General features: G+C 40.9%; 2 protein-coding genes across 17 annotated transcripts in view; both read left to right on the forward strand.

Annotated features, from left to right (window-relative positions):
* Window positions 1-11,106, forward strand: part of mybpc1 (myosin binding protein C1) — a 28,318-nt gene extending 17,212 nt beyond the window's left edge. For 8 of the 16 annotated variants that reach the window (XM_047575614.1, XM_047575616.1, XM_047575620.1 and 5 more), the window contains 19 exons: window positions 459-467; window positions 742-866; window positions 982-1,087; window positions 1,279-1,445; window positions 1,552-1,717; window positions 1,801-1,907; window positions 2,009-2,145; window positions 2,243-2,402; window positions 2,477-2,581; window positions 2,669-2,857; window positions 3,442-3,576; window positions 4,113-4,280; window positions 4,398-4,486; window positions 4,561-4,756; window positions 5,213-5,352; window positions 5,443-5,602; window positions 5,946-6,154; window positions 6,699-6,885; window positions 10,307-11,106. In XM_047575614.1, the coding sequence (XP_047431570.1) occupies window positions 459-467; window positions 742-866; window positions 982-1,087; window positions 1,279-1,445; window positions 1,552-1,717; window positions 1,801-1,907; window positions 2,009-2,145; window positions 2,243-2,402; window positions 2,477-2,581; window positions 2,669-2,857; window positions 3,442-3,576; window positions 4,113-4,280; window positions 4,398-4,486; window positions 4,561-4,756; window positions 5,213-5,352; window positions 5,443-5,602; window positions 5,946-6,154; window positions 6,699-6,885; window positions 10,307-10,410 (2,659 nt within the window). In that variant the 3' untranslated portion in view covers window positions 10,411-11,106. Of the gene's footprint in view, window positions 1-458; window positions 468-741; window positions 867-981; window positions 1,088-1,278; window positions 1,446-1,551; window positions 1,718-1,800; window positions 1,908-2,008; window positions 2,146-2,242; window positions 2,403-2,476; window positions 2,582-2,668; window positions 2,858-3,441; window positions 3,577-4,112; window positions 4,281-4,397; window positions 4,487-4,560; window positions 4,757-5,212; window positions 5,353-5,442; window positions 5,603-5,945; window positions 6,155-6,698; window positions 6,886-8,688; window positions 8,728-10,306 lie in introns of all 16 variants that reach the window. The other 8 variants (XM_047575621.1, XM_047575624.1, XM_047575630.1 and 5 more) reach the window with 4 other exon arrangements.
* A 1,734-nt stretch (window positions 11,107-12,840) lies between these two features.
* On the forward strand, window positions 12,841-20,590 carry chpt1 (choline phosphotransferase 1). The gene is made up of 8 exons (XM_047575636.1): window positions 12,841-13,293; window positions 15,514-15,661; window positions 15,758-15,899; window positions 15,994-16,078; window positions 16,532-16,663; window positions 16,762-16,920; window positions 17,019-17,144; window positions 18,925-20,590. Exons 1-8 carry the CDS (start codon window positions 13,054-13,056, stop codon window positions 19,039-19,041), a joined length of 1,149 nt encoding a protein of 382 aa, XP_047431592.1. The 5' UTR covers window positions 12,841-13,053; the 3' UTR covers window positions 19,042-20,590.
* Window positions 20,591-22,040: the final 1,450 nt, after the last annotated feature.

The raw sequence follows: 22,040 nt of genomic DNA on the forward strand, positions 1-22,040 counted from the left end.
TAACTTTTAGTTTTAGTCACTTCTAAGTTAGTGCAGGCTTAATTATTCAACCATGCTGGTATATACAGCATCTCCTCGAACAGAGACAATAAATATAGAGTTTTTGATTTCTAAACCACTGCTGAATGACACTAATCGTATGTAAATCAGAATAAGACTGTGATTGAAAGCCATCCTAAGTTAAAGCCATCTGGGAGGATATTGCTGTTTTCTGGTTCTGGTCTCATGTGCCACGTTCTCCAGGGGTCCCTTGTTCTGAAGATGTCTCTATAAAACTCTCTTTCTACGTTTGGTCATCTTCTTTGTTGTAACACTGCTGCCGATCACATACTCTACCCCTCCAGGCATGATGTCTCTTTATTTGTCTTATCTGTCTGTCTTATCGTGGTGCTCCTTCCTGTCTGCCATTATCACTTCCTGTGCTCCGGCCCCATTCTGGTTCTACTGCTGACTTTAAGTCAAAGGAAGTAAGTCCGTCCGTCCAGTCGATTCTCCCTTCCTCATGTCACAGTTTGGTTTGGGTCTGTCATCTCTGTGTGCCGTCTCACTTGTGGGTTTGTGCAGTGTATGTCGAAGCATGCAGATTGTGTAATTTTAGGCAGCTTATTAAAGGTTTAATTAGATTTTTTAGTGTTTTAGCTTTAATCTTAGGGCCAATTTATATTGACAAGCATAAACATATATATGTTGCCAGGGTTTCTTTGGGTGACCAGTGATGTGACTAATGGACTTCCCATTTAGGTATATTTTTGAGCACAAGGGTACCCAAAGGATTATGGTCATCAACAACTGCAGCATAAACGATGATGCTGCCTACTCGGTAGCTGCAGGGGATGAAAAGTGCACCACAGAGCTGTTTGTGAAAGGTGTCAGTTTTTCTGCTTTTAATTCTATTTTTTTTTCTTATAACACACATTCTAATTCCCTGAAATATCAAAATCGACCTGTCTTCAGTTTCTTTCCTCGTGTTTTGCCTTACAGAGTTGCCTGTTAAGATAGTGAAAGGTATTGAGCCCGTGAAGACCACAGTAAACGAAAGGATTGAGCTGGAGTGTGAAGTGTCGGAGGAAGGTGCTCAAGTCAAATGGTAAGAAAAAACAAGGCCTACAAGCATGACCATTGTTAAAACAATTGGGAATATCTTTCAGTCTCCACTGTGCTAAAGTCATATTAGCCAGAGCTAACATCAACACCACCATGTTTAACACCTGTAAGTTGTTCATTGCTTGCTGTATAAACCTCTAAGTGTAGACGTGACTACTTCAAATGCTTCTCTAGGATGAAGAACGGTGTCGAGGTTCCAACAGGAGTGCGCTCAAGATACCGAGTTAAGTCTGAGGGAACCAAACACTACTTGGTGATTGACGACGCCTCCAGAGAAGACACCGGAACATTTTCCGTCATGGCCAGTGGTGGCACATCTGAAGCACATGTTCAAGTCGATTGTATGTGTCAGCTTCTTCGTCTATTATATGTTTTTTTTCTTCTTCTGGTGGCATGCTTTCCAATGGAATTTGCTCAATTCTATTCCACTGCTGTACGTTTAATTAGTAAAACCACTGAAGGTGTACCAAGACCTGCAGGATGCAACAATAATGCTGGGTCAACCCATCAAACTACACTGTGAGATATACCCAGGCAACGTACCAGGCCGTTGGTACAGGAATGGACAGCTGATCCAGCCCAATGATCGCATCAACATCATACACAGAAATAAGTATGACCTCTCTATTGAACTCTATTCAACCAAAACTAAAATACAACATACAACAGCTAACTAACATCTTTTTGGTGTTATAGAGTCCACAGACTTGAAATTGAGACCAGCTCCCTTCATGATGCAGGAGATTACACTTTTGTTCCTGAGGGTTATTCACAGAGCTTGTCTGCCAAAATCCACATCATTGGTAAAAACAAACAAAAAGAACAACAACTAGTGCTTCAACTAGTGCAGTTTAAAATACCTTTATGCTTTGATTTCTCCATGATCTAATTTGACTTTCTGCAGACCCCCCAAGGGTACACCTGGACAGCTTGAATTTCCCAGACAACACCGTCACGATTGTGGCTGGAAACAAACTTCGCTTGGAGATCCCCATCAGTGGAGAACCAGCACCCAGAGTGGTGTGGATGAAGGGAGAAAGGGTGAGCCAGTTTGTATACAAGTACAGAGTTGGCGTCATTCTAAAAGTTTCCTATTTAAAGACCAAGAGCCACGTGAGTTCAAGTGTTTTTCTTTCAGGTGATTCTTGAGTCAGGTCACCGTGTCCATGCTGAAACGTACGGTGACCAGACGAGCCTGACGATTGAGGTCACGGAACGGGAGGACTCTGGGAACTACAAGATAGTCCTGCAGAACGAGGCCGGTGAAGCCACAGCCAGCGTCAAAATCAAAGTTGTCGGTAAGAGAGCAAAACAAAACAGACATGGAGAATTTGTTCCTTGAATTATTAACCTGAGTATCTGTGGTGTCCAGACATCCCTGACCCACCAGAGGCACCCTTGGTTCCAGTGGTTGGTGGTGATTGGTGCACAATGACGTGGGACCCACCAAAATATGACGGAGGTTCACCAATATTAGGTAACTAACATTTGCATTATGCTTATTACCAAAGGTTAAATGTATGTGTTGTTGTTTAATGATAAACTATACAACTGTTCTTTAAAGGCTATTTCATAGAGAGGAAAAAGAAGCAGAGTTCCAGATGGATGAGACTGAACTTTGACCTGATTAAAGAAACTGCATTTGAACCCAAGAAGATGATTGAAGGAGTTCCATATGAAGTGCGGATCTTTGCAGTCAATGCCATTGGTGTGTCCAAGCCCAGTGAACCGTCCAAAGCCTTTACTCCCCTCGGTGAGTAGATTGAATTTCTCCTAAGCAGCACAAATGCTGGTCTATGAAGTGTTACTACCAATAGTCTGTCCAGGAAAGAATAATATGTACTACTTACGTACTTATGTAATACTTACGTTTATCTATCATTAGTTTCATAATAATACACAAAATGAGGCCTGTGATAGTGTATGTGTGATCTGCCCTTGGTACCCCAGCGACACAGCTGTTGTCTCCCACACTTACTATCTCAAGCATTCTGACTGTGACCTCCACTGGACATCCAAGAGCTTTAAAGGATATTAAACATGTCTTTATAATGGCTGCCAAATCATCTGTGGATTAGAGGTTTAGGAGATCAGGTCTGTCAGAGGGTTCAATAGGAGTTAAGCATGATTCAGAATACAAGAATAGATAGCACAAGCTGGGACTAATGAGATCTGACAGTGAGACTGATAGCATACCAGCCAGGGGGAAAGGCGCCTTGTTCACGTGTTCGTGACTTTCCAAAATGGATGTTTTTCCGATCACGTTCATATCCACTGCTGGAACCCCAATGAGGGATTGTAGTTCTTATGATCTCTAAAACCTTTATCTCCACTCAGCTGTGACCAGTGAGCCCACCATGCTGGTTGTTGACGATGTCACAGACACCACAGTGACCGTAAAGTGGCGCCCTCCTGAAACCATCGGAGCTGCTGGTCTGGACGGATACTTAGTGGAGTACTGCATAGAAGGAAGTGAGTTAAACTCCACCATTCTAAAGAACCCCGCAAGTAGAAACACAAATCGCCACTTGTAAGCACTTAACTTCGCTGGGTTAATCACACAAAGGCCAACCAACATACTTCAATACATGACCATCTAAAACCCCACCAACTTGAGGACACAGGCAGCACTTCCTAACATTCACATAAAATTTCCTGGTGAATGTTATCTACAAGAACAATCAGCAATGAGGTCAAAAATAATATGTTTAATGTGGCACGTAGAAGTTAGAAGTTAAATGGACAAAGGGAGTTGAACCCACAACAACATTAAAAAGCAATGTGAAGTAGTATCTGACTCATAGGATAACGGCTAATAATCTTATGAATCAAATTTGTAAATCTAAAAAAAGTATTAGAGACCCAGACTTGAGTAAAAGTACTCAAAAAGTGACTTGAGTAGAAGTTGAAGTGTTCTTTAAGATAGAGTACATGTACATTGAGTCTATCTGTGTTAAATTTGGAGCCAAACACTTTCTTCTGGCTCAACTGTATTTTTCCCCCTATAGCTAATGACTGGATAATATCTAACAAGGAGATGACGGAGAAAACCAAGTACACCATTACTGGGCTGTCCCCGGGGTGTAAAATTTTAGTTCGAGTCAAAGCCATCAATGCAGCAGGAGCCAGTGCCCCACGGACCCTGCAGCACTCTATCCTGGTCAAAGAGGTTATTGGTGAGCTCTTCATATTATATATTCCACAGATACTTGGCTTAGATATGGACAATGAACAATAATGGGAAACAAATATTGAAAACATTGCTCACCTTTTTCTGTGTAACACCACCTTAGAACCTCCCAAGATCCGTGTCCCACGACACCTGAAGCAGACGTACACTCGAAAAGTTGGAGAAACTGTCAACCTTGTGGTGCCATTTCTGGTAAATCTTCCAGCTCCACTAATGTTTCTGAGCTCTGATCAGAATTCTGAGCTCGTGTCGCTCTGTGTTCATAGGGGAAACCCAGGCCGAAGGTCACCTGGCTGAAGGAGGGCCAGGTTATAGAGCCTACCCACGTCAGCATCCGCAACACAGACTGTGACAGCATCATCTTCATCCGTAAGGCAGAACGCAGCCACTCTGGAAAGTATGAGATGACAGTGCAGGTTGAAAACCACGTGGACACAGCAATTCTTGACATACAAATAGTTGGTGAGTGTTCATTGTCTAAAACAGTGATTGTCAATCGGAAGTCCGCGGGTCCCTAGTGGTCCGTGGTGTAATTGCAAGGGTGTCTGTGAAAATGTGAAAATATCCTTTAAAAAAGATCGTATGACATCTATAGAAATAGATCTTTAACTACCTAAACTACAGAATGTCTCACAAGAGTAATTTACCATATTTTATTAAGAGATCCTGCTCCCGGTTGCACTGTTCAAAGATACTGCATGATGCTGCTAATACAAACTTAATACAATCTGCATTTGTTTCAAATTATGAGGCTCCTACTGTTACACCATTAATTTCTTAATAATGCTCTTATTGTGAAACATCTTGCATGTTCAGGTTAGGTTAGGTTGATCAAGAACCACTGCTCTAAAACACAACCATTATAAAAATGAATAGTTACTTTCGATATATATTTAGATGATCTTTGCTGATTTTCAGATCTTCCTGGACCTCCTCAGTGTGTGACTATTGAAGACGTATGGGGCGCAAATGTAGCTCTGGTGTGGACCCCTCCGAAAGACAACGGGAACGCCCCGATAACAGGCTACACCATTCAAAAAGCAGACAAAAAGACAATGGTAGAAGAGGAACTTGTACTAACTTTAAACCGCACGTAAAACATTCAATCCATGCAATATTCACATCCCATGCTTTTCTCTGATTCTTAGGAGTGGTTCACATGCATTGAGCACTACCATCGCACCTGCATCACCATCACAGAGCTGGTGGTTGGGAACGAGTACTTCTTCAGAGTCTTTTCTGAGAATATGTGTGGTCTGAGCGAAAACGCCACCCAAACCAAAAAGAGCGCTCTCATTGTCAAAGAAGGTACAACATGAAGGGAAGAAATCTGAGAGCAAATTGTGTTCTTGCATGTTTAAATGTGCAAGAACAATGGATTTGCACTTTAACTCAGACGCTGCCTGTATTTCTGATGGGGGAAAATGATTCCAAAGTTGAACGCTTTGGAACAAATTATGTTTTATACAAATATGTCAACAGTGATATTGCCACTAACTATATTTTTCACAGGTGATATCTGAAAGGTACTGTCAGTGATGTTTTCCGCCCCTCACAGGGTTCGAGGTATGACTGACAGGCCCTTTAACAGAGGTGTCTCAGTCTCAACTGATGATAAATAAAGAAACATTGTCTTTCCCTCATCACATAGGGAATTTCCCACATGATACCGCTCAGCATCAGTATCATGCAAAACCCCATTCCTTTACCCTTACCCCTACAGGCTTGCAGGTGAAAATACCCGAGTACAATGACCACGACTTCAAAGAGGCACCAAAGTTCACGCAGCCACTTATCAACACTTTTGCCATCGCCGGCTACAATGCTACACTCAACTGCAGTGTCCGTGCCAACCCAAGGGTAGGTGGTGTTTGTAGGCTACACATTAGTCATTATAATACTGAACTTCCTCTTTCCACTGAGGCATATTTCTGTGCAGTGGGGTACCTGTGTTTATAGCTTTGAAAAACTACTCTGACTATTCTGGTAAAACAAGCTGGTTTACAAACGGTAGGAACATCTAACTGCTTGTGGGTACGGCGCCTGTTAGACTTCATTCTTAGTTAACTGACTTTCTGACGAAGAAATCTAACACCATTCAAAACAGCTTTTACTCCTGAGACATGAGAATATTAAGTTTAGCTTATTCATGTTGCAGGAGGGTTTGTTTGGCAGTATATTGCATTTTGTATTTTTTCTCATTTTTGAAGACAAGTTCTGTTCTGATAAGAGAAAAGTCTTCAAATTGTTGTGATAATACTGCATTCTCTAATGTCAACCTTAACCGAAACTAGCAGAAATGAAGCACAAGCCAAATTCTACTTCAGAATCTTTTTAATGAAAGGTTTAATGAGAGGTCATTCGGGAATAAAATCCTGATGTGGCTGATTTTTTCTGCCTGCAGCCTAAAGTGATCTGGATGAAGAATAAGATAACCATCATTGACGACCCTCGCTACCGTATGTTTAGCAACCAAGGCGTCTGTACTCTGGAGATCAGGAAGCCGAGTCCTTACGATGGCGGCATGTACACCTGCAAGGCCATAAACGACCTGGGAGAAGCCCAAGTGGACTGCAAGTTGGAGGTCAAAGGTCAGTGTGGATCACAAGTTGACCTGTATGTGTGTCGCTGGGGAACCCATGTGTACCAGGGCTTGGTTTCCCAAATTTTTAATCCTTTTAAGTATGCACTTTTAACATTGTAGTTTCATTACATTATTAAGACAAAACAGTTCTGATCAAAATCCTCAGTCGGTAAAAAGTGTAAAGAGACGAGACCATGTTGGGAAACCAATTCCGCAAAGGTACCCTGGAGTTTGAACTTTTGCAGCTCAGCAAAGGGACGATATAGGCGATGGACATGTAAGTATCCGGACTGGGTTGCACCAGCTGTTTGTGAATTCATTATAAAGTTTGTTTACAGTCTTTATGAAGTTTCTGGTAACTGCCAGTTTCTAGAAACATACCAAACTGGGTTGCACCACTGAAAATAAACAAAATGTCTAAGGTCTAAGCTAGAAAAATCTTTAATATTTATCTAACAGCTTCATGGCCCTACGTCACTGTGATGTCACACACTTCTTATTAAGATAAGATTAATATAATTGGGGTTAGAATAAATTGTGACTGAAATTACGTTAAATTAATGATTATTTAGGGGATTCTTGTTACACATTAATGCTAATGCTAACCGCGAGCTAACGCAGTTGCTTGCGTGTATCAGGGTCGTCCAAGCAGAAGTTGCGTTTACTACGTTACCCTCTACAATGGTTTCACTTACTTCTTGTAATATTTTTGTTGGAGAGGCTTCACTTGATAAAGATAGACCAGACTCCGTCCCCTCTGCGTCCTCCTTTGGTTAAATCGCCCATTCAGATGAGTGAGAGTATAAGGGTCGGTGAATATAGTCCCCTAAGATAGAGTCAACTTTTAAAAATAACACTCAGTGAGTGTATTAGTATATTCTGTAAAATATGCGTTTTCAACGTCCATTCGTGCCAAAACAGTCTCTTGAAATATGTTAACCGCCATTTACAAGATATAGTGTTTGAGATGTTTGGCATCCAGTTAAGCTCCGCCCCTCAAAAAACATCTTATTGTTTACAAACTGTGAAGGGTTCATGTATGTATATCAACTAATTAACATGTATTAGTTAATATAATTAAAGTAAACATTAGTTTAAGTTAAACACAGAAACATTAGCAAGTAGCTAGCTAAAAAATGTATTAAAATAGCTTAAAGCTACCTACTGCGTGAGTTTTAAGATATATGAGGTATATTCATGAGGTATATATGTTGTATAAGTGAAATGCAATTTAAAATCGGTCTCTAAATTGATAATTTAGCTTTGTCAGACTGTGTACATAATATATACTGTGTTTGGTGCAACTTTAACCAATTAAGCAATTTGTAAATCTCTACTTAACACAAAACTATGTATTACTAAGTTTGAACTTATGAACATCTGGTGCAGCTGGTTCTTGGACATCGTTTTCAAAACATATACAAATAATGATATAATAATCAATTCATTCGTGTGCAGTGCACATAATATGTGGTGACACTGTTTCATCACCACAACATGCAGACGTTTATCCCTTGTGTTTTCATACATCTAAATCCAGTCCAGTCCATCCTGCCATCCTGTTCATCATCAAAGCACACCACCTCAGCGCACAGACCGTCACCAGGCATGACATATAGATCTGTGATGTTTTTGTGTTGTATTATTTAATGTCTCCATCTTAAACTGTTCTCCGCAGATTCCAGTGTCTCCTCTATGCCACACAGTTAACTCCTCATATAAGAGTTCAGTAATAACAGTATTCCCTGGAGGACACATATAACTTCATGTAAACATTTTGTTAACCCCTCTTCTCTTCTCTCTCCCCCAGTCCAAACTCAAGAAATGTGAATTTTTGTTCTCATATAAGGTAAGCTTTCATATGGTTTTGGCATATGAAGCTTATGTCATTCATTATGCATCTTTCAGCGAGCCTGTGTTACTTCGACTTTGTCAGTCGGTGGGACTGTTGGAGCTGTTCTTCACCATGAAAATGGAACCAGACAACGAACATGTCATATTTGCATGACAGCTTTTGTCTGGTTATTATCTGGACGCCCTAAGCTGGCTGACTTTAATAACTCAGCTTTGAATACTTGAATTTGTTGCTGGTGTGAAATCGTGTGAATTCAAAGACTGTCTCTCATGTAACTTGTGCCAGGCATAAGGTGAGTAAAAGTTGTTTGCAAATTCTCGATGGCTCTTGAGATACGCTATGCTAAGGCTGCTTTTGAACGACGTTCTCCATCTAAAGAAAGCATACTAAATTTCCGTGTTGCGTTGGAAACGACCCAATGAAAATTTTATGCATAGTAGAAGCTGTTCACTCTGTTCCTTTTGCTTGGTTCAGATGATGGTTTTATTTTTTTGTCTGGATTTTTGCAAAGATGGCCGACATGCTTTGCACCTGGTTGTGTAATCTACTGTGTCTTTGCTTGTAAATTGTGTCCCAGTTCCATACTACACACAGCAAAATATTAAAGCCGATATGTGTTAATATAAGTTAAGATAATCCTGTACTATTCTTTATTTTTTAGATTTTAAATAAGAATATTTGAGCTCTGTCAGTTTTGTATCGATATTTATGTTCCCAAGAGGACATAGATGACAGTAGAAATTAGGCCACACCCCAATTTGGGTGAAAACAAACCACTAGTGGTAAATACAAATCCACCCCGGCGTCAGTTGTTTATTTTGTGTTGCTAGCATTTGTTGACCGGAAAGCGGGTAAAATGTCTAATGTAAGTCAGGCAGACATATATGTGTCAATAATGTCGTTGCCGAGGGACAGACGGCGACGTTACATAGAAAAACTTGACTTGCTTAGCCAACGGTAAAGCTTTTATTAAAAAAAATAAATAAAAAATGCGTCACAGAACATAACTCTGCTCTGTTGTTACCTACCTATTATAACTAATAACTACTGTCTGGCATTAGCTAACATTAGCATCATTATTTAAAGTGACTTATTTGCCACCTTGCATTAAGCTTAGGCCACTTGTATAATTTCCACAATTTTCCATTTTCCTGTACATCTACTTAGTAGATTGGACAAAATATGATAAAGTCATGTTTCATCTAGAAGAGATTTGTCCACTTCTCTGGTTTATGCAAAATAAAATACCTCATGAACGGATGAAATTCCAATGAGCCTCACCTGTACATCAGCTTGGTAATTATCAGGAGGTATGCTTAATGACAGTATGCTAAGACAATTTCTATAGAGTAAGGAACTGGGACAAGCTGCTTTACAAACCAGGGTACTTTGTATAAGCCTGGGAAGCTTTATTCTCTTTATTCTCACTCTTTATCCTGAGTGCTCCTGGCCTTCTCTTCTTTGCTTTTCGTTTTTCATCCTCTCTCTCTCTCTCTCTCTGTTCTTCCATTTCCATACATGCTCCTGTCCCTCCCAACAATATTATGAGAGAGTTTTTCTTCTCGTCCCTCAGGAGGCTTCACCTTCTACGAGCTCATGCAACGTGGAGTCCCCCTCCACTTGATTGACAAGTACATGAACGAGACGAAGATTGTTGAGCAAGAGAAGCAAAACTGAACGCAGTGCAATAAGACGCTTCTGCTTTACAGACATCTGCCACCACTAGTGACCCCCTTCCCTCACCTACCGATGTCAGCGGCCTGTGTAGTGCAGATGGATGGCGGGTGTAGGGGAGAGGGTGTACTGGTCTGGAGTGTGGCATGCTGTGTGTAGGTTTGGAGCTTGTTGCCATAGAGAAAAAAAAAAGCCAGCTCATTTTATTTGTCACCTTTTTGTTTTTTTTTTTTAAAAAAAAGCTCAGATGCATGTCGGCAGTGTTTTGGTTCTAGCTTTAAAAAGGACATGTAGTGTGTAAAAAAAAATATACAAAGCACAAGCAGTGACAAACACCTACAGTATTCACATGTGGATTTTTGTTAGAGCTGGTTACTTACTGATGTCTGAAAGAAGGGAAATGAGAATGTGTATAGTTTAGTGCTGGTGTCAGTGAACTTCGGTATGGCGAAAAAAAAAAGAAAAATAATAAAAAATGAGAAGAGACTTCAGTCATGTTGGATAAAAGAATATGTTGACATTATATGTGTTAATTTCACCTTTTCTGTTATAAGTGAGAAACTTACACATAATCTGCATGACACATTGTGATTTTTGGATTCACTGAGGCTTGACTGAGGCTCGTTCATGCGTGCATGTCTTTTCCTTTGTAATTATGACCTACGGATAACAGTAAAACATACATTTGAAAAAAAAAAAGTGTTTTAGTGTGTGTTTTGGTGTGTGGACTCTTTCTTGAATTTAGGAAACAAACATGCTCCAGGAACGTTGGTTATAATTTAAAAGATTAGGACCCTTTTATCACAATGGAGCAAGTAAATGATTAAACAACTTTGTTTTTTTGACTAAAACACTACACTGACTTGACATATTGTGTATGTAGAGGCATTGTTAAGAAATTCTGGGTGGTGCAAAACAACATGGGTGCAGTTTTGAATTTTACTTTCACTTTAATTTGGTTTGGTTGACTTTTCTTTATTATATTAAAATTCAACTTTACTTTGGTCATGCAATAAACTGAGGGAGGATACAAATACCTTATTCTCTGAGGGGTACACTGAGAAAAGGGCTATGTTGAATCTGTTTTACTGTCTTTGGATTTTGATGTGACATTTTTATGATTTTTATGAGCTGACAGGCTAATCTCATCTCTAAATGTACCTGAGACATGTTATAATAATTCTCCTGTTAGATGGGGTGCAGTTCACCTACATCAAACATACGGCCAAAAGTGGTTTGCCAGAGGGTCTTCTCTGGCCTGCTGGATGAATTTGCAAAGTGCACAAATTACACTGAAAGCATTAATTGCATGTTTTCCCCATGAAAAGTAACTGCTGTTCCCAGACTTCACACAGATTTAGTAACAGTTGTGAACATAACACAACACTGAGACCTGGAACTATACAGAACACTTACATAATGTTCTTTGCACTAAAACAAAGGGAAACATGTCGTTACTTATAGATTAATACACTATTATGTTACAGCTCCGGGCCCCTTGTATGCATATGGAAGAAGGCCACTGAAAAAAAAAATAAATAAATAAATTTAAAAAATGAAGTTGGGGTGTATGATTTAACCTCGAAATTCTGACCTTTTTTCTCAGAATTCTGGGATCAAAGTGAGAATTCTGACACTGTTTCTCAGAAATCTGACTTTAATCTCAGGATTCTGACTTTTTTTCTCAGAATTCTGAGATCAAAGTGAGAATTCTGACTTTTTCTTCAGAATTCTGGGATCAAAGTGAGAATTCTGACTTTTTCTTCAGAATTCTGGGATCAAAGTGAGATTTCTGACACTGTTTCTCAGAATTCTGACTTTAATCTCAGGATTCTGACTTCTTTTCTTCAGAATTCTGGGATCAAAGTGAGAATTTTGACACTGTTTCTCAGAAATCTGACTTTAATCTCAGGATTCTGACTTTTTTTCTCAGAATTCTGAGATCAAAGTGAGAATTCTGACTTTTTCTTCAGAATTCTGGGATCAAAGTGAGAATTCTGACTTTTTCTTCAGAATTCTGGGATCAAAGTGAGAATTCTGACACTGTTTCTCAGAATTCTGAGATTAAAGTGAGACTTTTTTTCCCTAATTCTGACTTTAACCTCCAAATTCTGACCTTTTTTCTAAGAATTCTGAGATTAAAGTCATAATTCTGTTTTTTCCCCCTCATAATTCTGACTTTATTCTTTATTCAGGATTCTGAGATGTAGGGAAAAAAAAAACATTCGCTCTAATTACATTTCTTTTTTTTTTTTCAGTGGCCTTAATCCTCTTCCGCACTCTTGAGATCCAATTAGGGCTTTAATGTGGCCCCTGAACTAAAAAACAGTTTGACACCGCTACCTGCACTACAAATTGATTTAAACTTCCCGGTACAGAGACACATTGTTATTCCTTCCGGGACCTCGCTTCCTGCCGAGCACCACCTCGATCGGAAACGTAGAGCCGAGTATCGACATCTCCTGGTTCCGCTGTGGAAATGGCCTCTTCTGCTCTCCTCCCGCTATAAATGCCAAATGAGCTGCTACTTTCTTGGAGACAACTTAAAGCCTCGTCTTCTGAGACACTAACCGGGAGTGTCGGGTGGGGAGCTTGTTGCGGTACTTTGAGGAGCGAGGTAAAGAAAGATACACATTCACATAAACAATGCCACATTTCTTGTGGCCGGAGCCGCTGTCACCCGCACAACTCAAGCGGCTGGAGGAGCATAAATACAGCGCCGCTGGCCGATCCCTGTTCGAGCCCCCGTGCCAAATCTACTGGAACTGGCTCGTCCAGCAAATACCGACATGGATCGCACCAAACACACTGACTATTGTGGGACTGCTGGTCAACATCGTCTCCACGGTGGTGCTTGTGTATTATTGTCCCACGGCAACAGAGGAGGTGAGTGAAGCGACCTTGGCTAAAGTTTCTACACGGAGACTAGCCCCAATGGAAAGAACGCAGGACTCCGTTTAGAAATTACGTAAGCTAATGTTACGTGGCCACTTGTACGCTCAAGATTCATCAAACGCCACCATTGACTATATTTACCGAATCAGAAAATCCCATATATTAATTCGGCTTTCATTTCAACCTCACAGCTACTGGTATTTTAACAATTTTCGCACTTTATTAATGGGGTTGTGATGCTAACGCCCCAGGTGGTGCATTTTGGACTGTAAGAATCGACTACATTGAAAAGAATAAACGATTGTTTTTGTATTGTAGCGTTAGCCGAATTGAAGAGGGTTTCTAAATAATTCAGAAATTATCTGAAATTACAAGGTATTATTTGTGCCTGCATACAAAGAAAGGGCTGTTGAGATTGACAGGTTAATCGCATTAGGCGTGACACAGTGTCTTTATATAGGGTAACTGAATTGGGCACGGGGAAGCGTGGTGCGTTCGCGTACGTTCTTGGAAAGTTGACAGTTTTGACGCGCTGTTTTCTGCCAGGTGCTGTTGCTGGCAAAACAGTGATTTGGAGAAAACCCCCTTTGCTTTCTCATCACTGGAGAGGAGGCTAAACATTAAGCAACACCGCTGAGTCAATAGAATTGATATTACACAAGAGTGAAACTAAAAATATATCAATACAGTAAATAACTTGGCTGATTTGGAAATAGCTCCAGATCCAGTTGTAATGTATCATCAGATTCCTATATACATATATACATATACATATATATCTTAAATAAACCTTAAGCACATACGCAGGGCTTGCAATGTGGAAGGTGACCTATGGTCCAGTAAACCTGTGTCTGCGGGTTCACTGTGCAGCAGTGGCTCTGGCAGTACATGCACAGGTCTGAGTGTTTATCAGGTTTACACCTTTGTCCAGTCCAACCGCAGGAACCTCATAAGTGAATCAAAGTCCATGCAGCATGTTGTCGCTGTCAGATTCCACAAGCGCAGAGGCTTGTCAGTTTCCTCTATTCTTACTCAGTATTGACCGAGGAACACTTGGCCAACGTCCACTTTTATTAATGGACTGAGTGAGTCCCACGGCCGAGCTAACAAACACACATCGGAGGGATGCAAATGAACCAGTGAACACGGTTCATAGTTCTCCCTTGAGTGACCTCTGGCAAACCAAAACAAGGCTAGGAACAATTTAGGACGCCGGCTTAGAGGACAGAACAGCGGGGACTCTGAATATTTTGAACAGCATGGGTTTCTTGAACTCTCTGGCAACGCAGACTCCGTTTTTTGTGTCCCTCACTCTCACGAACCATACACAATGTCTCGCGGACATCCATTGTAGCTGTAAACACACCGTGTTGGCCGGCACTAGTGTCCAGATGGTCCATAACCTCCACCCTAACTGAGAGGAGCTACTCCTTCGTCTCTCTACTACAGTAAACACAGATACAGTAGATGTGGCGATCTGGAATTCCACAACACACATGACTAAGACATTGTGTGGATTAAACAGGTTAATGTTGTTGGCCTCATTAGAAAACCAGGCTTGTTTTGAAGATTTAAAGCTGTTTTAAATACTACTTAACAACCGTCACCTTCTCAGGTCCACTTTTTAATCACCATATCATTAACAGTAGTAATATTAAATTGTGGTAAAATGCAGACGAATACTTTTTTTAATATCTAGTGATGGTAATGTATGTAATATGAGACAGGTTTATAGTCACCATATACAGACAAAAGTAAAGTAATTCTTATTCAAAGAGAAAGTTTTAAGACTTATGCTAACGTTGCCGTTATATAAGGTTAGGACTCTAGAATTTGTCATTTGTGTCGAGAAGCTAGCTGACAGGTGTGAGACGTAATTACACATGCAATGATAGCTAAGGTGACCCGTCCTGTGTCTAAATAACCGGTGGACAGCAATACCGCCAGTAACCACTAGATGGCTGCTACTTATCGGAACATTAGCTTTAGTAGCTGCTTTGGTTTTATTGAAAAATATTCAGCTGATATTTAGAAGTGGTGAACGTTCACAGTTGACATGCTATAACACGAATATTAATCGGCATTTTTAATTGATTAATGACTAAAGCACAACTTCAAAATTAAGTTTAAATATGTAACAATAATCCTCACTACCTTTTTGAGCAGGGATCTTAATAAAAGAATCTCCACCGTGCTGTTTTTCCTCTTCAGGCTCCGTCATGGGCCTTCATCCTGTCCGCTCTGGGCCTTTTCATCTACCAGTCTCTGGACGCTATTGATGGGAAACAAGCCAGGAGGACGAACAGCAGCTCGGCCCTCGGGGAGCTCTTCGACCACGGCTGCGACGCCGTCTCTACAGGTTCTCACATCACAGTGGCATTCTACTCTGTTTTACGAGACGTACTCGCTTTCGACTGGTGAATTTTATGTCCCGTTTCTCTGTTATCGCTTTCAGTCTTTGTCGCGGTGGGGACGTGCATTGCGTGTGGAATAGGAATTTACCCAAACTGGATCTTCTTCTGTGGTTTCATCGGGATGTTTATGTTCTTCTGCGCCCACTGGCAGACCTACGTGTCGGGGACTCTCCGCTTTGGCCTGTAAATCACACATATTATTATTATTATTATTACAAATGCTTTTCTTTTCTCCATAAATGAATCCCACCCTTCCCATTTGCTAATTTGTGTGCAGGGTTGACGTCACAGAGGTGCAGGTCGCCATCACAATCATGTATCTGATGTCAGCCTTTGGAGGCGTGAGCCTCTGGCAAGCCACGGTAACTGAGAGCATTAATATGTTGTGCAGCCACAAATGGTATAAACACACAAACTCTTTCATTTCACCTTGAGTGTACCGTTTTTCTCCATTTAGTTCACGTAGAAATTGAGTCGTAGTTCGTAGTCATTTTTCTAGTCTTTAAATAGAATTTGTGTTTTACTTTACTCTGCGCTGCCTTTGGAGGCTTCACTTAACATCACATGAGAGAGGGGAGAAGGTAAATATTGGTAGCTAATGCTATGGCAACAGGTCATCTATTGGACATGATCTGGCTCAAAAAGCTGATGATGTCACCCGCATTTGTTTTATTTAGTTGTTTTTTTTTGTTTTTTTTGCTTTGCCCTCCCATCATGCTCGGCATGCTGCAGCTTTCACATCAGCACCTTCCTTCGTTCTGTACAGACCGCGACACTGTCCTCCGCTTTAATTCGACCTTCCCATGTGTTTGTAGTTGCCCGTCATCGGACTGAAGATGTACTACTTCCCCATCATGGGCATCGTTGGGGGCGCCCTGTACTCCTGCTACAACTACTTCTACGTGATTTTGAACGGAGGTGTCGGCAAAAATGGCTCCACCGTGGCCGTGAGTGTGAATTTAACGTCGGCTAGATCAGTACGCACGTGTTCTTGGGGAAAAAAAAACTAAAAAAAGACATCTAATAACCGTTTGTTGCTCTTTAGGACACGAGCGTGCTGAGTCCTGGTTTGCACATCGGCCTCATCCTCACGCTGGCCTTCATCATTTTCAAGAAGTCGTCCAGCCACCTGTTTGAGCACCATCCCTGCCTGTACCTGCTCACCTTCGGCATGGTCATCGCCAAGATCTCCAACAAGCTGGTGGTACGTTTGCTTTTCCCAAGCCACGCTAAACCGATCGTAGTTTTCAAGAGTCATTCTTTTATGTTTCTATGTTTTTACCTCACGCATCTGCTCTGTAGATAGCGCACATGACCAAGAGTGAGTTGCACCTCCCCGACACGGCCTTCATCGGCCCCGGCCTCCTCTTCCTCAACCAGTACTTCAACAGCTTCATTGACGAATACATAATCCTTTGGATCGCCATGGTGAGTGTCAAGTGAACTTACAGCAGACTTCCTTTTAAAGGGTTCAGCCACTCTGCATATTTAGGAATCTGTTGTTGCCTTGTAGCTGACGGTTGCTAGCAGACGTCCCAGGCTCTCGTTACCAAGGTAACCCTTGGCCACGCCCCTCTGAGTGGCAAAAACATGGCTAAATCTAGCAGTAAATACAGTATAATAATATGAGACGGCAAAAGAACCACTGGTCACTCCCCTTGGTCGTAGCCTCAAAGTTGAGGTCAGTCCATCTGGGTGCTCTTTTTTTCCACCTATTATTTCGGCAACATACTGAATATCGTTAAATGTTCACGGCCTTTTGCTACACGTCGCTTCCTGCGTGTACGCTCTCTTATAGTCATGAGCCAAAAAACACTGGACCCTACGTTTTTCCACAAGAAAACAGAACAATAGAACACATTTTTAAGTAAACTGACCTGGATAACGGATGTTGTCGATGACTGATCACCAGTCAAAATCCACCAAATGACATCTGTATGGTTGTTATAAGGAGGAGTCTATGCTTTTCTTTTTGTCTGCACACCTGATTTAATTTAGAGCTGCACGTTTCCATGGCAACTCAATCAACCAGGTTTGGAATGGAGTCACAGTTAAAAAAAAAACAAACCAAAACACAAAACCTGCAGGACACATGAAGCCTTATAAACCAATAACTACTCAGTCAATTCAGTGGGACTCTGAGCTGGGCTTGTTTTTACCGTCGCGATATAATCAAAGAGTCATTATGCTTGTGGTTCAAAGAGCGCATAGTTTCTTTTTACGCTGATGAGATGACTCGCGATAAACTTCCCCCCCCCGGGCATCTGTGACGCAGGTTATCTTTGCTTGGTTTGCAACCCCCGTTCTAACTTTGCAGGGTTGCACAAAAAACAAAAGTTTACACAACTTCAACTGCAGGATTCACCGATTCAGACAAACGCATTCAAGGCCTGGTCAGATTATATACTGCGCATTAGCTGATTTATACAGAGTTGCAACCACAGTTCAGGGAACTTCTCGCCGACCTTCGCGCGGAAACAAACCTTTTTTTTTTTTTTTTTTTTTCTCACAGCAGACGCTGTGAGATCGCTGCAGGAAAAAGAACAGTGTTGCTAATAGCTTTAATCACAGCCGCCTCGCTGGCTTTGCTAACTGAGATACTCGTGTTAATGTTGCACTTCCAGCTCTGGGAAAGTCAAAATGTGTTCTCGGTAAAAGTACTTTAAGTCCTGGAAGCTGATTTTCCGGCTTTGGTATGCTGGGAATGTGAAAGCAATATGGTGCCACAAAGATGTGCAGATATTGTGCAGAAATATCCAGATTTGTTATTAACTGCTTCAGAGACATTTATTACCATCAACTAAACACTGTTATCCACTGGGACTCATAGCTTCTGCGTCAATTTGACACAGAACCCTAAACTGCCTGTGTTTCTTAATTGGAATGGCGCAAAACTGAAATATGCAATAAAACCTGGTAATGAGATGTTTAAGTGTATCACAAAAGTGCACTGGAATCGGTGGTGTCGAACATCACTAATGAAAACACTTTTTTCACATTTCCTCCTCAGCGGCGTCACGCATGCGCGACACATAGGGTCATGTGACCAGTCCATTTATAGTCCATCTTCCTCAAATTCGAATTTTTATTTTGCATAAAGCTGAAATGGAAACGCAGCTACTAATACCATTCAATCCAAGCTAAATCAACCCTTATAGGTAACATGAGTTGTTGAATTAATATGTGATCCTCCCTATCTTTTCTCAAGGTCCTTTCTCTTGTGGATCTGACGCGCTACTGTACGGGCGTGTGCCTCCAGATCGCCTCCCACCTGCGCATCCGAGTCTTCAGCATCACTCCGCAGAGCCAGGCCCACCGCGACTGACGGGTTGCCCGGCGGGAGGAGGCGGGGGGAGACGCAGATCTCTCCCCGCTCTTGAAAGCAGACGACCACGGCGACGAGGAGCGACCCTCGACCCCGAGCCACTGCAGCCTCGACAAAGTGACCACCTCGAATTAAAACTGCCTCAGCCACCAAATGGAAAGAAGGAAGAAAAAAAAAAAAACTAAAAGAAAAAACTCAACACTACAAAACCAAAAGAAAACACTTGAAAACCACGGATATGTTGACGTGGAAGCAGAGTTTCCCTTTAAAATCTGATTTAGTTTCAACATCGGAGCATGAAAGTTAAAAAAAAAAAAAAAAAAAAAGTTCAAGGGACGCTCTTTACACAAATACCAAAATATTTTCTTTAAATAGGTATCTTACAGCTTGGGCACATATCAGATTTAAAGCTAGTGAAGGATTGTCATGTATTTGTTTAACATGAATATACGACAGATAAATGCTTGTATTATTTTTCTGATATGTGCCGAAACTAAAGAGATCACCCGTTTTCATTTGTATTTTTATTTATTGAACAAATGCGACTCGATGTGAACAAAAATCAGGGCTAAAATACATTTTTTTTTTTTTTTTAAATATTATTATTATTTTAAAATGACCTTTCAAACCTCAGATAATTTCCAATTAAGTTTCCAATGTGGACTGGCAGATTGTCAACGGGCTACGTGAAGGGGTGACGGTGTTAGTGCTGAAAACGGCGACAGGCTGCCCTCACAAAACACCACTCCAGTTTTTAAAGTTTTTATTATTTCCCCCCTCATATTACTCATCTCATCCCCGCAGTCCTCGAAAAAAACAAAAATAAAAACTCCGGGCCTGTAGCGCGACCGTCCGCCGATGAAGCACTAACACTCGGACTTGCTCTGCTTTCTCCGTTCTTCTCCCTGAAGGGCTAACACTTGATTATGTGTGATTGTACAGAACTGAAACGAATACGCCTTAAATATTTTTGTTGTAATTACTGTTTGAATTGTGAATATTTAAAGCAACTTTGTATGTTTTGTTTTGTTTCAGGTTTTTCACTGAAGTATCATACCAGGTACAATAATAGTAATAATACAATTCTACTGGAATATTTTATTTTATTTTATTTTTTGGACATTTTCGTCACTTATACAAATCTGTTAAATATAGACGAGTGATTCATTGGAAGATTTGTTACCAGTAATTGTGTAATGATCGAGTAACTTCATCATGTTCAGGTTCTTTGGGATCAAAAGGGATTTTTATTTTTTGTCAGCGTGTTAACTATTTCAAAAGGAAAAGGAAAAAAAAAAGAAATGGTTGATTTTATTTAGGAAGCCTCTCGTTCTCGAGATTTCTCTCTCGTGCACGATTACGGGCAACTACATAGAAGCATGTCCTTCACCAAAAGGAGATAATTTTTCTGTAATTTATGGATGGACTTTGGATCTATGCATTGAAATGTACAGCCTTGATTGCACTGTTAGGATAACGCAGTGAAACACCTTTCTACTAACAAAATAGGAATGGAAAAGATTGTAATAAAGAAAATATTTTTCATCCATTTTCCTGGCGTATTTATTGGTAAACCATTCACTCCCGAGATTCCTTACGTTTAAATTCATATATCTGCCCTGTTCTTAGATGATTCTAGATGATTAGCCTCTCTGGCTAATTTCCCTTGCTCTATTTTTTTTCTTTGCAAAGTCAAAATCTCTTCATTGTCACACTACTCTTGACCCACTTTCAAAATCTGTCACTTCAGACCATCTCAAATAGGGATGGGCATCGATAAGATTTTATTGATACCGATGCCATTATCGATTCTGCTAATCGATCTGATTCCTTAGCGACTCTGATCAATTTCTACTGTGAAGATTTGGTCTCGAAAAAAAATAGCCATTCATTTCTTCACATGGCTCTCTCTGAATTTAATGCCAAGCGTCGTTGACAAATGCTTCATCGTGTTGTTAGTGTCGCCATCCTTGCTTGAAATTACAGTGCTGCATAAGTTGCACATTGCGCTGTTACAATACCTTGTGGTGAAATGAAGCCACACTTCCAACAGTTCCAGTCTCTCTGCCATCACGTCTTCCCTGTCATCACGTGGTGTGAACAATGATCTGCTTGGAGGTAAAGGTTCTTCTGTCATTTTATGGCGGTTGGCAAACAGCTTTTAGGTCCATTAGCGCCACCATCTGGACTGGGAGGTAGAGAAGATTTGGCACGAAATGTATCGATAAGGGGAATCAATAAACATCAGGGTTAATGATATCAACGAGTTGAACCACTTGGAACCGATGCCCATCCCTAATGTCTCATCTCTATTTCCGCCACATCCTGGTCGTCCATTACGTATTTATTGGTATTTCACTTCCTACCACCATGTGCATCTCTCATCCCCTAACAACCATAATATTCAGTGCTCCAAGCTCTCATTGCTTCAGCATTGCCCCGAATGATTCCTTCCTGTTGAACTGCTGTTATGTGCTTAGCCTGGAAGCAAAGGAAAACAATGAGTCTTTCAAAGACTGATTTAAATAAATAAATGTGAGAGGTCATGAGGCGATTAATGATGCACGAAACAATAAAACAATTTGATTGCCTTAACCTAACCCAAGGTTACAGCTCCTCAAGAACTTTTTTTCTTCTTCTTCTGCTTGATGTTCCTCCCCTGAGAAGAAGCTGCATGAGAGTTTACATCAGAGCTCCACCTTTGCTTCTTTCCCCTGTAGATGTTTGTCTCCTTTAGAGATTTGAGTTCCCTTCAACCATAGTTGCTTTGCTAAAGTTCACAAGGAAGCGTATTGCATCCCCTCCGCTTATTGCTCATTTTTAGCAAGTAGAAGCAAAGAATTGCAGCTCGCTTCCGAACAATCGTCGATATCAAGCGTCAGCGTGTTTCTCTTCCTCATAGGAGATGCACAACCTCAGTCGGAGACTCATAACTGTAAATGTTAAAGGAAGAATGACAGCTGCGGTAAGGACAAAAAAAATAAATAAATAAAACAAGA

Source organism: Mugil cephalus, chromosome 22 (assembly GCF_022458985.1).
Source record: "Mugil cephalus isolate CIBA_MC_2020 chromosome 22, CIBA_Mcephalus_1.1, whole genome shotgun sequence".
In the NCBI taxonomy this organism is placed as follows: domain Eukaryota; kingdom Metazoa; phylum Chordata; class Actinopteri; order Mugiliformes; family Mugilidae; genus Mugil; species Mugil cephalus.

Coding starts and splice junctions, on each gene's coding strand:
- chpt1 (XM_047575636.1), top strand. CDS start 13,054: ATGCCACATTTCTTGTGGCCGGAGCCGCTGTCACCCGCACAACTCAAG. Junction 13,294..15,513: donor GTCCCACGGCAACAGAGGAG/GTGAGTGAAGCG, acceptor TTTCCTCTTCAG/GCTCCGTCATGGGCCTTCAT. Junction 15,662..15,757: donor CTGCGACGCCGTCTCTACAG/GTTCTCACATCA, acceptor TATCGCTTTCAG/TCTTTGTCGCGGTGGGGACG.